General features: G+C 44.6%; 1 protein-coding gene across 8 annotated transcripts in view; it reads left to right on the forward strand.

Annotated features, from left to right (window-relative positions):
- Nucleotides 1-1399: 1399 nt before the first annotated feature.
- RANBP3 (RAN binding protein 3) overlaps nt 1400-15994 on the forward strand; it is a 41140-nt gene continuing 26545 nt past the window's right edge. For 6 of the 8 annotated variants that reach the window (XM_085211571.1, XM_085211572.1, XM_085211576.1 and 3 more), the window contains exons 1-3: nt 1400-1529; nt 10875-10930; nt 13860-13940. In XM_085211571.1, the coding sequence (XP_085067697.1) occupies nt 1508-1529; nt 10875-10930; nt 13860-13940 (159 nt within the window). In that variant the 5' untranslated portion in view covers nt 1400-1507. The remainder of the gene's footprint in view (nt 1530-10874; nt 10931-13859; nt 13941-15994) is intronic. The other 2 variants (XM_085211574.1, XM_085211577.1) reach the window with 1 other exon arrangement.

The following is a 15994-nucleotide window of genomic DNA, read 5'->3' on the forward strand; positions in this document are numbered from 1 at the left end:
TATTAACACATGTAGTTCAGGAAGCTGGAGTCCTATGCTAGAAACTGGAACCAAAGAGTTCCTAACATTGGAACTAGCATTCCATTCCTAGCATGGTTAGTCCTGGGTCTTTTCTTGGGTACCTGCTTCAGGAGCTTGTAAAGCTGCCAACAAAACAACATTCTCTGTCTTCCAACCTTGATCTATGCTGATCCCACTGTTAGAGCAGGACTTCTTCCTTTATTTTGTGCACCTCTTGGGTAATGCTATCCACAACATCCCAACAAGCAGGTGATGCTACAGGATTCAGAGGCTGAAATGGGAGTGAGATCTCTCATCTCAGGTACGTGGGTCCTTGAGAATTACACAACCTGCTGTGCCACCATCCTCAGGGGCAGCTCTGACTATTGATCCCATGGCTGGAGTCCTGTCTTCAGAGAGCTTGGGGGGCATTTGCTTGGGACAGCATCACACATCATATAGAGGAAAGTTAGTTTAAGCAAGGAAACACATTGGTGGAACACAATGAAAAGCTTGATAGTATTTCCCTTCTGCCTCAGGACTCTGCTTTGAGTGAGAGGCTGATTCTGTTGCTTAAAGCATCCCTTGAGCATGGATCCCATCAGAATGGAGCGTGGATCCTTGAGAATCCCCTCAGCTCCAAGACCTGCTGAAGATGATAGAATGACTCACTAGCAACAAACAGGACCTGAGGAAATAGCTGCAGGTTGTACCAGAGGAGGTTTAGGTTAGACATTAGGAAGAACTTTTTCTCTCAGATGGTGGTCAGGTGCTGGAATGGCTGCCCAGGGAGCTGGTGGAGTTGCCGTCCCTGGCAGCGCTCAAGAGGCGTCTGGATGAGGAGCAACGAGATCTGGTTTAGTGCTTGTGGTAGCAATGGTTGGTGGGAGGACGGATGGACTAGAAGATCTTGCAGGTCCTTTCCAACCTTGTGATTCTAGGATTCTATGACTGACACAGGTGAGCTAACAGCCCATTCTGTGGGGTCAGAGAAACGTGGGTGGGCTGGGAGTTCTCAAGTGATTCTATGTAAGCTCCCAGAGAACAGTAAAAAAGCGGCCATTGGGATGCAGCAGCAGTCTGAAATGGTCTGAGTTCAGTCTGGAAAACGGCCTGTGGGAAATTCGAAGTTCACGTCGTCACGGTTGAAGGCAGGACTAAAGTCCAGTAAATCCCAGAAGAGTAGAATTGAAGCAAATGCCTCAAGTAGTAAATGGTAATTAACGAACCATATAACAGCGCAGCCAACGCCGAATCGCTGCGCTGCTGACGGAAGGGCAGCTGACGGAAGGGCCGCGCGCTCAGCCCAGCGCTCCCGCCCTGAGGCGGTGCCACGCGCCACAGCCCGGCCTGCTCTCCGCATGCGCGGAGCCACTCGCCACTCCGCTCCCCCCCCCGGCCGCGCATGCGCCGCGTGGCCGTAAATTGGCGCATGCGCGGCGCGGCCAACCGGTGGTGGAAGCCGTCCGGCTGCGCGATGCATTTCGGGCGTGATTGAGGAAGTAAAATGGCGGACCTCGCGAACGAAGGTAGGCGGGCGCCGCCGTGCGCGGCGCTGCCGGGTCGGGCCCGGCCCGGCCATGCGTAGCCCGCCGCGCGCCCGTCCCACTCGGTCCCCGCCATCCGCTCCCGGCCGCCCTCAGCGCACCGCCTCCGCGCGGCCTCTCCGCGCCCCGGCCCTCGGGTGAGCGGCCGGACAAAGGCGGCGCCGCCGGGCCGCGCTGTGCCCCCCGCTCCGCCCCGGGGCCTCCTGCCGGCACGGCCTGCCGGTTCCACAACCGCCCGCCCTGCGCGGTCCCTGCGGGCGGAGCGCTGCCCCGAGCGGGGCCGTTGGCCGGCCGGCCTGGCCCTTACTGCTGCTGTCCCTCTGGCACGGGGAGCCCTTGGGGCCGCTGTGTGCGGCCGGGTGAGGTGTAAACGACGTTTCTTGGCTTAAAAAGCTTGGGAGTAAAGAACTCTGACGAGTTGGAGTGCTGTGGGTGTACGGGGGTAGTGTGTGAGGGTTCAGCTCCAAGGGGTGCAGGCTGCTGCTTAAGTGGCACCGGGTATCAGCAGGTTGGGCAGCCCCCGGTGGGCCCAGCTCAGCCTGCAGCATTTCTCCCAGAGTCCCAACCTCAGGAGCGATGCCTGGGGGTGGTGGGTGCAGCTCCTTTCTCATCCTAACAGAAGTAGTTGAATGTGCTGAAGGAGGCAGAATACATGGTGCTTTCTTTCAGTGACTTTCCTGATGCTCAGGCTTTGTACCAGTGGTGTTTATAGTTCTGATGTTAACATCCTACAGCAGGAAGTATCTATGGTAGGTGTAACTTTTGGACAGGATCCTGCCTGCAACTGACCACAGCGTTACACTGAAGGTATTGGGTGAATCCTCTGATGCATGTGGGGCTGTTGGCTCCCCAGCTGAAGAGATGCTGTCAGTACTCAGGAAGGCACAATAAGTAGTTGTGTGAGCAGCAGTAAAATATGTTATGATGATTGGTGAGAAACTTGATGATGGTATGTAGGACCTTATAATGAATTTTGATGTCCCATGGTGTTCTTTTAGCACCAGAAGTTTGGGAATGGCTGTTGTGGCTCATGCAAGCCCTTCACTTTACTTCCCAATTTGAAAGGGAAACATTCAACTGGAAGTCCTGTCCTAAGTTATCAGCATTCATCATCTGGTACTGCCTTGCCTTGTGTTTATGCTCCTAGCCCTGTATATCTGCACAATCTTGTAGCCTTTCTATGAGGGAAAACAAGAATCACAATGTGGTATCATCTGTATGTTTTCATCTCATCTTTCTTCCTCTTTCTCTCTTCAGACCCTTCCCTAACTCCAGTGAGTCCCCTCACCTGCAGATCTCTTTAGCTCACGTCTGCTTCCAGGATTATCATCTTCATCCTTCCCCGTTATATTCTCTCAAGAACAACTGCCTTGAGGTTGAGCAGGACCAGCTCAGTTCTGATGTAGTTGGATGCGTTTTCTGGTCTTAGCTTTCTTTTCACTGGTTCCATTTCTGAAGTATCTGATTTTTTTGCACAGCAGTGCAACCACATGTGCTTATGGTAATGGCATCCTTCTGCAGGAAGTCAGTGCATCAGTAATCTTTCTGTTTGCATTGTTTGTGGTCTGATATTTCAGTGATGCTCCATGGTGACTTTCATCGCTTTCTCCTCATTCTTAAGCATGTTCCTGTTAGATTTTTCTGGCCTGTGTGTGAATGTCCTATTTCCCCATACCTGGGGAACTGTTTCTTTACTAATATTTCTTCAACCTTCTACTTCACATTGGTCTTTTTGTTTCAAGTGTTTGGTGGCTAAATGTTCACGTGTGGTTAAAACAAATCGGGCAGTACAGCAGCACTTTCTCAACCATAGCTCATAATGAAGTGTGACGCTAATTAGTTCTTGACACATATTAGGCACAAATATGTAGAAAGTGGTTTTGGTCACTTTTTGCAGATTGTTTTTCCTTAGCATGCTTAAGCAATAGCTTTTCTTGTTGGTTCCTGCAAGTGAAACTTGCTTGGGATCTTATCCATCTGAGTTCTGCAGTGAACCTTCCTCTGTCTTTTGGTCTGTTCTGCTCATATCCTTTCTGCTCACACATACAGAAATCATTCAGTATGATGCTTTTACTGTGGCACTCCTTTGTTTCTATTTATTCATAGTTTTTTTCCTTTTCCGACAGTATGCTGGTTAGTTTTACTTCCCAGGTTCTGAGTTTTTTGTCTTAACACCTCAGTGGTGACTTAGCTTCTAAGTGTTCTACCAATGTCCTTTAAGCTGTTTTAATGGACGGCCTGTGATCCATTTCTTCGTAGCTTTATGGATTCAGAACTGCCTCAATCCATTTGTTCCATTAAAATTTTCCTTTAAATTACCTTTCCTTCTCTGTTGTGTTGGTGAAGCTGCACCTGTATCCCTTGGTAGTGGCTTAATGGCAAGCTGCATCCTGGCACAAAGTTGTTGGATTTAGGGAGGGGTCCTCTTCTGAGGAGGGTTGTGAAGAATGAGGTGGTCCAAATGGCACCTTCCCAAGTTACTTCCATTACGAAGTTTCCAAAGAACAGATCCTGGTCTTGGAATCGAACCCTGCCAGGAGGGAGGTGAGCTGCTGTGTGGTGCTAATGAAGGGGAGAAGACGAGCTCCTCTCCAGCTGTTGGAAGTTGCATTAAAGGTTGGAATGAAGGCTTGGGGGATTGGCATTGTGAAGCTCTGAAAAGCAGTTCTGGAATATTTTGGAATTATATACACAACTGTTATCATATAAAATAGGGATTGAATGATATTAGGAATTGTCTTTGATGTGACATTCAGTGATCTATTTTTTTTAGCTGGATCATGATTTAAAACTGGCACTTGTTATCCACAAATCTGTCCGTGACATATGATGGAGAACTGGAAAGCTTCCTCTTGGGCACTTCAACCTGAATGCTCTTCTCATTAACTTGTAGTTAATGTACAACTCAGCATTTGTATATGACTTACTTTCTCCTGTGTCTGTGCTTTGGGTGATAGGATCTCTTCGTGTTGAGCATGAATTATTTCTTTTCAGTCACTGACGAGATATAAGCTTTTCTCAGGGCCAGTGTGTGATTGCTTCCTTCCCATTTCCTGAGCAGTGGGTGCCTGTGCTGCACTCCCCGTGTTGGCAAGCTCTGGCACTTCTGTAGGAACCAAGCAATTTTATTTTACGAGGTAACTGTCTGTGAACTGCAGCAATTTGTTGTTTTGGAGTGCTCTGTAAGTAACTCCACTGCAAAATAGTTGGATTTCCTCACCAGTTTCTCATCTGCTGAGGATAAGCTACTTTATTTTTTCCCCTTTCCTGATATGTAACATTTGCTTTATGTTAAGTAGCTGAAATGAAACTACCTAAAGCAGAGGGAAACCTGCTGATGCCACCAGGGCTTGGGAGATGAGAGAATACCTTCTTTGCAGACACAAGAGGCTTGTGCTTTAAAAATGGTAAAAAATTTTCTAATTAATCTTAGATATGTAAAAAGCACTCTACGTTCCCACACTAGCTGTGGCACTGCTTTGTAGAAGTTGCCTGCTTGTTCATATGATCAGAGACAAAAAGGGTTTGAAGATGAACCAGTCTGTCACATGCTTTACATCTTGAAAGCAGAGCTCTCAAAATAAGGCAGAAGTATCTAGAAGCATATTTTTCCCCCTTTTTCCCCCACCATCCTGTTGTAATTTGTATTCACCATGACTTCATTGGTGAACTCTGGATGTGAATGATCCAGTGTTGTTAAGTATGATTGGACTTTGCTTGTTGGGTCTTTTTCAGTGATCAGCTGTTGGCTTCGTAGCTTTCTTCTTGCTTTCAGTCTATTCATAGCTATTGGAAAAGAGTCTTGTTTTGTTATCTGCCCCTTTGCAGTTCTGTAAAACAACAAATGCTGGGTCTCTTTTTTAGCTCATCCTTCTGGCCTGATCCTTCTGCTTTGAGTAACTTGCATGGTATTTAGGTGGGATAATATTTTTGCTGAAATAAGCATAATTTAAATTTAACCTTGAGTTATTTTAGATTTAGATTCAGCCTTTAGTCAAAAGAACTTGTCCTTCTGTTCTGAGCTGGCACCCATGGTGATCAAAAAGTTACTTCTGAGATGGCAGTGGCCAAAGCTTCCTGTGCAAAGGCTTCCTGTGCAAAGTCCCTGCCTATGGACAAGCATTTCTTTCTGCTTGCTACACAACTTATTTTTTCTTTACACGGTCCCTAAACTATCAAATGTTATAGCAGTAACGATCCTACATTTGATTTCATTCAGCAGAAGCTTTTAAAGCAAGGAAGAAGTTATTTTAGTGAGTACTGTTTTTTCAAATGTATCTTTATTTTACCAGGTGGCTTTTCATTGGGGAATGTCGGAGAGACATTTGTCTGTGGGGAATTGTACAGCTGCATTATATCTGATTGTGCACACGAGTTTATTCCTTAAAGGAACTGAAAGTCTTTGCGTGGCTGTGTTCTCAAATCAAGTATCTTCTGCTTACCTGCATTCTTCAGAACATCTTTTTTTCCTTTCTAAGCTGTTGCCGTTGAATATTCTTTAGCTGACACAGATTTAGGTTCCACCACTTTTCCATACTGTAGTATGAAGAGAACACCTGCAGTTATTTTCCAGATTTGATACTGTATGGGCTTCTATATGTGTATAATTCAGTTGGTATTTCATAGTTGTTTTGAGTGGCATCAAAGCAGGCAGGAAGAGCAGATTGGGTGCTAAGGAAGTAAGGTATGCTGAGAGAATCTTACAATCCATATAACCAGCACTTAATTCTGTTTGCAACTAATGTGCTTTTCTTTTTTGCCCATTTGTTTTTATTTTTCCAGATATTTTTGAATACTCATTTTTGCCCAGATCTGATGGAAGGGTAAAGAAAACCTTCTGAAACATCTGAATAGTCATTTTTTCCTTTCATTCTTAACAGCACTGTAGTTCTTCTGCAGCTGGTTTGGTGGAGCATGCTCATCTCACACCCAGCCATAACAAGGATGCATATTGGTGCTTCCCCATAGCCCAGTCTGTAGGGATCCCCCTCAGCCTTTTTTTTTCCCCCGTATGCTCTTTTTTAGGTGATTGTCAGCTGGTTTTGCTGGTCATTTGTGCATTGGCTTTACTCCATTTTGGTGCCCATCCTGCTCCCACTGGCTGAGCTGGAAAGAATATGCTGCTGTGGGTTGGGTGTAGGCTGGGCTCTGGCAGCTGTAGCAGAAGGATTGTGTCTTATTTCAATTCTGAAATGAGCTGTTATTTGATAATTCTGTTAATGAGCTAAGCCATCCTGGAGAAAAGATAGAGCTAGTTTTTCTGAGACAGAGCAGAAAAGTGTAAGTAAGGGAGGAGTTGAGAAGGCTCTGTGCTGCTCCTTGGAGGGTTAATTCAACTCTTCTTTAGAACTTGGAGTGCTTTGAGGTGGAAAGTGGAGGAATGAAAGCAAATTATAACACGTCCATGAAAATCAGTGTCTGTCCCCTGGTCTTTCAGGATGTTACTACTGGGCTTTCTTAATGTGTCGTGCCTCTCCTGTAAGGACCGGGGCCTGGAGCACTGGAGGTGATGGGAACATTTTCTGAGGAGTGTTATTTCACTGCCTGATGTGTGCTTGATGTTTTAAACCTGTGGAGAAGTACCTTTATATTTCCACATCAACTCATTTTTTTTCTCCTTTCTGCTTATGTGCTGATTTGTGTGCATCTGTTTGCTGCCATGTATTCCTGGGGTCTGCAGCCATGTTAGCATAGTAAACAGATACAACATACATGGGGAAGAGATGTGTGAAGATTCTTCCCCATGCACATCCCCCAAGGAGCAGAACAAGCACATAACTCAGTGGTCTCAAACAATGCAGGAAATCCTCGCTTCAACAGAAATATCCTGAATTTCTAGATTTCAATAGACTGTAATGTACTAAAGAAGACTTGGTGGAGCTGGGAATGAAAGTGAAGAGTTCCTGCTCATAGACAAGTGCTCTTACAGGGCAGCTGGCAAAGCAAGGACCCTGTGCTCCTGGGGAGGGGCTCCTCTCAGCTTATTTTCTGTTCTCTCAGCATCTCTTCCTCAATGTCATCCCCCCAGAAAATCCTCTGGGTATCAAAATATCCTCTGGAAGTTGAGATTCAGAAAATGTATTATGTGGTAAGAATTGTAACATTGCCTTAAAACAATTTCTGTAGTGCATTGCAGTTCATGTGCAGATATACGATAATTATCACTCTGAATCTCTTTCATGAGTTAACAGTTTAATTGGCCTTATCCTTGTTAACACTTTATTGTTTGTGGGTATGATCAAATTTTCTCTCCATTCATGTATTACAATGAGCTCAAGTCCAGGCTTGTGTTTTCAGCTTGTATGCACTGCACTTTGTAGATCCAAGCAAGGGCTTGCTTGCCTGGTTTCCATGCAGTCAGACACTGCTGCACTTCTAAATGTAATTTGGAGTGAAGTTCCAAAGAAAATATTTGCAGTGCTGTAGGTGCCATCAAAAATGGATTCATAAAGACATGTTTTTTATATTTGTGCACTCAGAATATTTGTTGGGTTTTTCAGCTATGGGGCACTTCATGCTGCGGTGAAGGCTTGGAACTTTGTATTTTAAAAATAACACTCAACTCCTATGGTTGTGTGGATGTCAGCTGTTGGAGGGGTGAAATGAGGTCACATTTCCTCTAGTTGGAGGGAGCATGGCTGACCTTGTAGCCTCAGACACAGCTGTATGTAGTCATGCATCAGAGTGAAAGAAATAAAAACCTCAATTAATGGAATGCATGATGTGAAGATGTGATACCTCTGAGCAGTTGAGGGAGTAGCCTCTGATTTGGTTTTCAAGGCCTGTGAAGCGAGCTGACGACTAGCTTTAATAGTGTGTCTGTGTATTTGTGGTAATACACAAGGCATATTGATTGTTGATGACTTGACAGTGAAATGGCTGTAGCTCTGTTTTGCTGTGCATAAACCCTACCACGCCTGGTGGAGCGGAAGCACCCTACGTTGATGTGGAAATATGGCTTGTGCTTGCACTGGTCACTCATCCAGTAAATCTTTTTCAGCGCAGGAAAAGGTGAGATCAGTCTTGGAGAAAAATAGAACTGAGGCAAAATTTGTCACCTCTGTGGTGGTAGTGACTGGGAAAAGCACCTGGGGGGAAGGGAAGGGGAGGAGGAGAAATATAATGGTTCTTGAATCTGGAATGTCAGTGAGGTGGTTCTGCAGCAGGGGTTTGGTTTGAGGCAGATATCTGGAATAATAGAGAATGTCCTGCAAGGGATTGGTTTTGTCCTGTTTACTGAAAAGCGGTATGGAAAAGGACTTGTGCAGAGTCCAAGTGCTTTGACAAGGGCAACTTCAAGTATTACCTCTCATTAATATGGTGTGTACCTAAATGCATTCAGGGAGAACAGCACTTGTGCTCTTGTTTTTGATTTTATAACAAGTGAGGTAGTGAGTGATCCATGATAATAATGCCTTTGTCTTAAAGCCTTTACTGAAAGTGCTTCCTCAGAGAAGCTCAGAAAATGTGCAGCGTGTTCTGAAGGTCACATCAGGAAATGCAGTGCTCCTCTCTTGCCTTGGGCTGAAACGAAGCGAGCTCTTCCATGTGGTCTTGGTGCAGAACTCAGAAGGGACACAAAGCGAAGGATGTTCTTTATATAATTACCAACACTGCTTGTATTTTTCAATATAAAGAGCAGGCCTTTCGTGCTTCTCAGAGAAGTGAGTCTATGAGAAATGCAGTCACGTCTTTAAAGGCTTTATGTACGTGCAACAGAAATGGAATTAAGCGCACAATATTGGTTAACCTCTAAAAAAAATGATGCTGATATAGTGCAAGCAAAAGCATTCCCTGCTAAACAGTTGCGTAACGTTATAGCAGGGCACTCACCTCCTCAGCGTTGTAGATCTTGGATCTGTGGTGAAGAATGGGCCTGCTGCAATGGGGTGGTGGTGAGCAGAGCTGTCGCTGTAGTTGCATCATTAATTAATATTAAAATGCTTTAAATGCTTTTTTTTCATCAGCCTGAAGGGAAGGATCATAAGTTGTAAGCTCTTCCTCCCTGCATGAGCCAAACCTGGCCACAAGGGAATCCAGAATTGTCCCTGCCTTGTGGGGATGTGGCTTCTTCCTCCAGAAGGAGCTGTTATATTGCCATAGACTCTGCTTTTGGGGCAGGTGCAGCATTTAGGTATGAGATTCAGTAGATTTGGTTGATTCAGTTACAGTGGTTTTATTATTTCTGGATAAGGCTCTTAGAAGAGTGGAAAATCCACCCTCAAGTAACGTAGAGTTCTTAGAGTAATTATTTTGTTTGCCAGGAATCGTTTTGCTTTTTTACCACCACTGACCTAATAGCTGTTCTTAAACCTTTAGTCCTGTGAAGTGCCTAATCTTGTTCATAGAACCAAATAATTGCCACGATGGAGCTTTAGCAGAGAAGTCAGCCCAGGTACAGCTCCCCCTGCATTCCTCTCCTGGAGCAGTGTCTCACTCTGAAGACAGACTGAAATGCTGTCCTCATGCTCAGCCATGTGAGCATGGAGCAGGGTATGCATCCAGTTTCTTTGAATACCATCACATGAAATCACTTGGTTAAGGTTGAAGAAAACCCATTTCTCCTCTTCACACCCTACCCCCTTGTTTTGGCATCATTAAGGGCAATGGAAAACAAGCATTCATTCCAGAAATTCACTTTGCTCTTGAACTGAATGTTAGGTGTATTTAGAAGCATATCCAGTTAATGTTTCAATCTGAACTTCAGATAGGCAGCAGATCTGCTTTTCCAGTTGCACACGTAAGGCTGGTACCTCTAATAATGTATGTAGGATGTTTGGTTTAAATTGTTTATTTGTAAATAGTTGGGTGCAATTGCTTATCTGTAGATATCCTTCCTACTCTCTGAGTAAAAGATTTCTTCCCAACGTCTAACCTAGTTCTATCCTCTTCTAGTGTAAAGCCATTTCCCCTTGTCCTGTGTCTTATCTACTGCATTGGTGCAGTACTGTGAGAAAGGAAGAGCTTTTGCTGACAACACTTATATGTGTTCAAGAGTTACACTCTCAGCAAAGAGCCTCTTGCTGCTGATGTACTCCATAGGATGGAAGGGCTGCTCTGAAATAGGCCTGGAGAGAACAGAGAATCTGTGCAGCATTTGGGTATAGTTCTGTCAGTTGTATTTCTGTTCTTAATACACTTCTGCCTTTTCAAGATCAAGTTCTTATAATAATTACATCTTGCTGGAAAGCAGTAGAAGCAACTTGTGTAACTGAAACGTAATTATATTCTTGAAGTTTTTTCTGTAAAAGTTTCATAGATCATAACACTGTCATATTAGTTAATAATTAATGTGGTTGGAAAAAACAACAATTTTTCTTTTTGCAGAAAAACCTGCCATTGCTCCACCTGTCTTTGTATTTCAGAAGGATAAAGCACAGAAGGTAAGGAGATGCTGATGATGTATATTATTGCTGTTCATCCTGTAGCCCTAATTCACGTTTCTTGGTGAGAAGTCACTTGTGTTCTTCTGAAGGTGAAGATGGACAATGGAGCATTAACACTATAAGAAGGCAGAGGGTGAAGCAGAGGGATGCAGGTGGGGAGAGGGATGATGATGCCATGAGGTGGGTAGCTCTTCAGACAGAAAGCAGACCAAATTGAGGAAACTATCTTCAAAGCTGTACCTTGAAAGAACAGGTGGCCAAGGAGTGCTTGTGGTTTTCTGTTAATAAGCAAAGAAAGAAAACCCATGGTCTAGATTATTGCTTTACACATCAATGTATTTGTATATCATGTATCCTTGTGCAGTAAGCTGTGATGTGTCCAGTTTCTTTGGTAATCCCTCTACCTGTGTGTGCCTGTCCCCTGCCTTTGAATCTGAAGCAGCAGTGTTGAGGTAAGAGCTGTGCCACAGTCTGCTGGGCAGTGGAAGTGCTGGGGTGGGCAGGATGAGAGGCACTGAGCACAAAGCAGAGCCCAGAGGCTCCCTCTGAGTTCCAGGAGCACTGTGAGCTGTGCACACCAGGAAGGTAATGGAGTCTCCTTGGAGATCCTTGGAAGCCACCTGAGCAACCCACTACTCAGGGTGTCCCTGTAGAGCTTGTGTGTGCCTGCAGGAGGAGCAGGGCTCAGGAGGGGAATGGCAGCATTGAAGGAAGAAGTGGGGCCTTCCCTTGAGTGGAAATTTTTACTAAATGGAAATAGATGTAAAGGAGAACTATGTATGCAGGCAGGGTGCAGTGTAGGTTGCATGCCTTGTCACTTTGAAACTGAGACGCAGAATGGTGTGCATGAGTGCTAAGGTAGCTGTTCTTGCATTGTTGTGTTCAAATGGTAAGTCTGCTAATTTCTGATCTTGAGAACTAATTTTTGGGGGAAAATATAAAGAAATGGCTGTATTAAAATTGTGCCTGGTGAATAATGAGTAAAAGATGTCAACATTTGGAAAATAATAATAATCAAGGTTACCCTTTCTTAAGCAGGAGCTGATGGGGATCAGCAGATGTGTAGCCGTGTTCTCTTGCCCCAGAGAATATCAGGTGTCACTGCCTCATGGCTTCAGCAGCTCTTACATGTGGGAAGTCCCACATCATAGCCAGTCTTTCACAATAAACTTCCTCAAAAGTGCAAACACTGTTTTGAGAGAAGTCTTTTTGAATGGTTGAGTTGTCATCTGTGCAACCAAAATATCCTCTCAAATGTTTGAGGAGAAATATTGCACTGTCTGTAATTGGTAGGTTCTCTTGGTTTGGAACAAGTGCCAGGCCTGAGCTTTCTCGTGGGTTTAGTAAGCACGTTCATCAGCAGGTGCTTGAAGTCTTTCATCAGATTAGAAAGGAATAGATCTACTGTTTTTTTTTCTAATATTGGTTGACAGAGCTACATATATCCTACAGTAAATGGTACTTTTGAGACATTCATTCCTATTAGCTTTTACAGTGACAACTTTACACATTTTTAAGAGTAGAGGGGGCATTAGTTTGGTTCGCCTTTCCTTCTAGGAGCTCCTGATCACAGCTGTGGCTGTTCCTGAAGTTCCTTCTGAATTGCACAGGAACATTTTCTTCTTGTGTGTCCTTCAGCTTGGCAGTGCTTCCATGGTTGGATTGGAAGTGGTGATCTTAATGTGCAGCCTATGCAGAGCACCGTGCTACTGTGTCATTCCTTTGCTGGCCTGCTTCTTCAGCATGAAATTTGCAGGTCTTGAGAGCTTGTTTCTTTGTGTAGCATCTACACGGAGGGCAGACCTCCAGTGTTGGGTCATGTTGGGCTGCATGAAGGGCTCTGGCTTCAAGAAAATATTCATGAAGAATCTTAAAGAACTGCAGATTTAATGTCTCTTCAGACTGGTGGAGAGGATCCTCAGCATGAGACAGCAGTGCATGTTTGCATCCTGAAGGCCAAGCAGTATCCTGAGCTGCACCAACAGAGGGATGGCAGTGGGGGGGGAGGGGGATTGTTTTTTCTGTTCTGCCCTCGTAAGGCTCCACCTGCAGTACTGGGCTCCCAGCATAGAAGAGATGTGGGGCTGTGGGAATGTATCCAGAGGAGTGCCATGAAGATGCTCAGAAGGCTGGAGCACCTCTGCTGAGAGCTGAGAGTTGGGGTGGTTCAGTCTGGAGGAGAAAAGGCTCCAGGGAGACCCCTGTTGTGGCCATCTAGTACTTGAAGTAGGGAAATTAGGAGCAGGATGGGGACCAACTTTTCATGGACAGATAGTGATAGGAGAAAGGGGAATGGCTCTAAACTAGAAGAGGGGAGATTCTTTGCTCAGAGGGCGGTGAGGCCCTGGCACTGCTGCTCAGAGAAGCTGTGGGTTCCCTGTTGCTGGGGCTGCCCAAAGCCAGGTTGGATGGGACCCTGGGCAGCCTGATGTGGTGGGGAGCCACCAGCCCACCACAGGGTCCCTTCCAACAACTCTGTGATCCAGGATTCTGGGGAGGAAGATCTGATTTCATCTCTGTAGCTACTGCTGTGGATGTTGTGTGCCATCTTGATGGGATGTACGGAGGCCCATGGCTGAAACAAACAACATGCAGGCACAGAGCAGAATTGTGTTAGGAACTGATGGAGGTACCGTGTTGTGTTGATGCTGTTGGACATCTGTTAACAGAGGAGTTTTTCCTGGAGTAACACTTAGAAAATAATTTTAAGTTAGTTGACATACAAGGTTTGTATGCAGTTCAGTAACTGATCAGATTTTGCAGAGTGCACGCAGTGGTGGCTCAGAATGATGTCTTAATTCAGCTTTCAGTGAGCAAATTGTGGGTCTTTTAACTAAGTTTTGTGGTAGCACACAGTGGCAGCATGAAGCTGGATGCCCATGGCTAGTCCATGCTTACTTAGGAGCCTTTTTGTTCCCTGAGACAGTTGCTGTCTCCAGGAGGAGCAGGAATGGCTCTGCGCAGTGACTCTGGATGCTCTGAGGAGTTGGTGCAAGCAGCAGACCAGGTAGGTCTGTTGGGAAATAAATTAGACAGCGTAGTGGTGGCTCGTGCACTCCTTTATAATTGGCCTTGCATTTTAATTATCGCTTATTCAGTCCTTTCAGACTTTGTTTAGAACTTTTCTTTACTCATTGCTGTCTGCTGTTTCCACATCTCTTGAATCCACATCTCCATTATTTCTTACCTCCTTAATTTCTTGTAAGAACTATTTTTCAGTTTTCCTTCAGCTTTGTATCTGAATGATGGCATCCAATTATCTTGCTGCTTAATATATTGACAGCCCTTTATCTGAAAAAATGGAGCTTCTGTTGCTGACACTGGTTGGAAAATTGCATCAGCTTTTGAGGACTCATAGCTGTTAAGATCCAAAAGCAGAATAAAGTCCCAATCTCATTATGTTAAGCAAAACACATCACTTTTACTCCATTATCTATGGTGGTAACTTACACATGAGCTACAGCGTGCTTTTCTGAGCACTTTTGGAAGGATTCTAAGGATGACTCTGAAGAAGGGCAGTTTGTGTTCTTGGGTCACATTCCATCCTGAATGGCCTTACAAAACAATGCAGTGCTAAAGGGGTGAGTGGCAGCTGTCATAAAGGTTAAGGGTTAGTTGTAGAATGAGCAAGGATTTACATCCTTCAGATGTTGAATCTGTTATCTAGGTCTTAACTGTGGAGCGTTAATAATAGACTTTTCAGCTCCACACGTTCTGAAAATGGTGGCACTCCTGTGTAGTCTGGAAAGCAAGAGCATGTGCCTGAGCATAAAAATGTGGAAGTTGGTCAGGGCACAAGTGGTGAAGTCTAAATTGGATTTTGTGTGATTTGGAAATGCTTGTTTTTTGGTGTTTTGAGGAGCAGTTATGAGCCATTACTCTTGTTGTGGATTTGACCTGTTGGGTTTGGCTGGTGTTAGAGAAAAATTGTGGAGGAAGTAACTTGAGGGAGAGGCACCAATATCATTTTGCAGGCTGTCTTAGCAGCCACAGCATGGCTTCAAGTTCTGTCAGGTAGAGCTAACTGAACCGTGCTGTAAGTCAGTGTGCTTAAAAGTGGTGCTTAAGTTGTGTATGTGCTGCTGCAATGGAAAGAACAATCATAAATGAGCTTGTGACTGTTGTAGAAGGCAAAGCATTAGAGGAATATGAGGAGGGTGGTGTATGAAAGCTTTTGAAGACGTCAGTGAGTTCAGCTCCTGAAACAGGAAAAGATTGGGCAAGTGGGAGGTGTCTCTGTGGGCTGCTGGGTGTGGATGGGGAAGATGAGGGAAGGAGCCCTGCGTGGCGTATGAACTTAAGAACTGGGGGTAAAACCAGGCTGATTTAAGAACGCTTACCCAGTCTTCACTTAAAAGGAAGGTTACTTCCTTCCCTGTGTGGCATTTTGCATCACATTAATTTCTGTATTTTTCCATGTCTCTTTCACTATGTCCTATAATCCAGCAGAAGCAGAGTCTCCAGGCAGTCTTCTGTGTATTTAGTCTGAATGTTTTATTTTTGTTTATTTTAGTGAAATAATTCTAGTTTCATCTGGCTAAGCAAGGTGATGTGCTGTAATTGACTTGCTAATGTTATTTCTGAAGTGAAGAGATTAGCAAATATGTCTGATAGTGGGCATGGCTGAAGACTAACATGAGTTTTGAGGGAGTCTGGTTTCTTTTGAATGTGCTTTTCTGAGAACAGTTGCATAAATGTCTTGGAGTTCTGATAGGAGAAATTCTTGAGGCCTTTGTCAGATTTGCCTTCTGTAATGTAAGTCATATCCTGTTAGCACAGTCTGGCCACTTGCAGTAGCTTTGTTCCACTTGATACGTACATTTTAAAAAATACATTTTTGTGAATTTGGTTAAGGAACACTCATCTTGGAATCAGATTTTCCTGCAAAAGGGGTGATTGCATTAATGGCTATTTTTAGTTCTTCAGCTCTTGTGCTGTGAAAGTCTCGGCATTTGCTCCAGATCTGTATTCCTGTTCCCCAGAAATTGTGTATTATTTCTGAAGAATCCAAAGCCATTTAGCTATTTTTCATGTGGGAATGCTTCTGTAACCTTTCTTATG

The sequence above is a fragment of the Meleagris gallopavo genome, chromosome 30, assembly GCF_905368555.1.
Source record: "Meleagris gallopavo chromosome 30, MGAL_WU_HG_1.1, whole genome shotgun sequence".
NCBI classification, from domain to species: domain Eukaryota; kingdom Metazoa; phylum Chordata; class Aves; order Galliformes; family Phasianidae; genus Meleagris; species Meleagris gallopavo.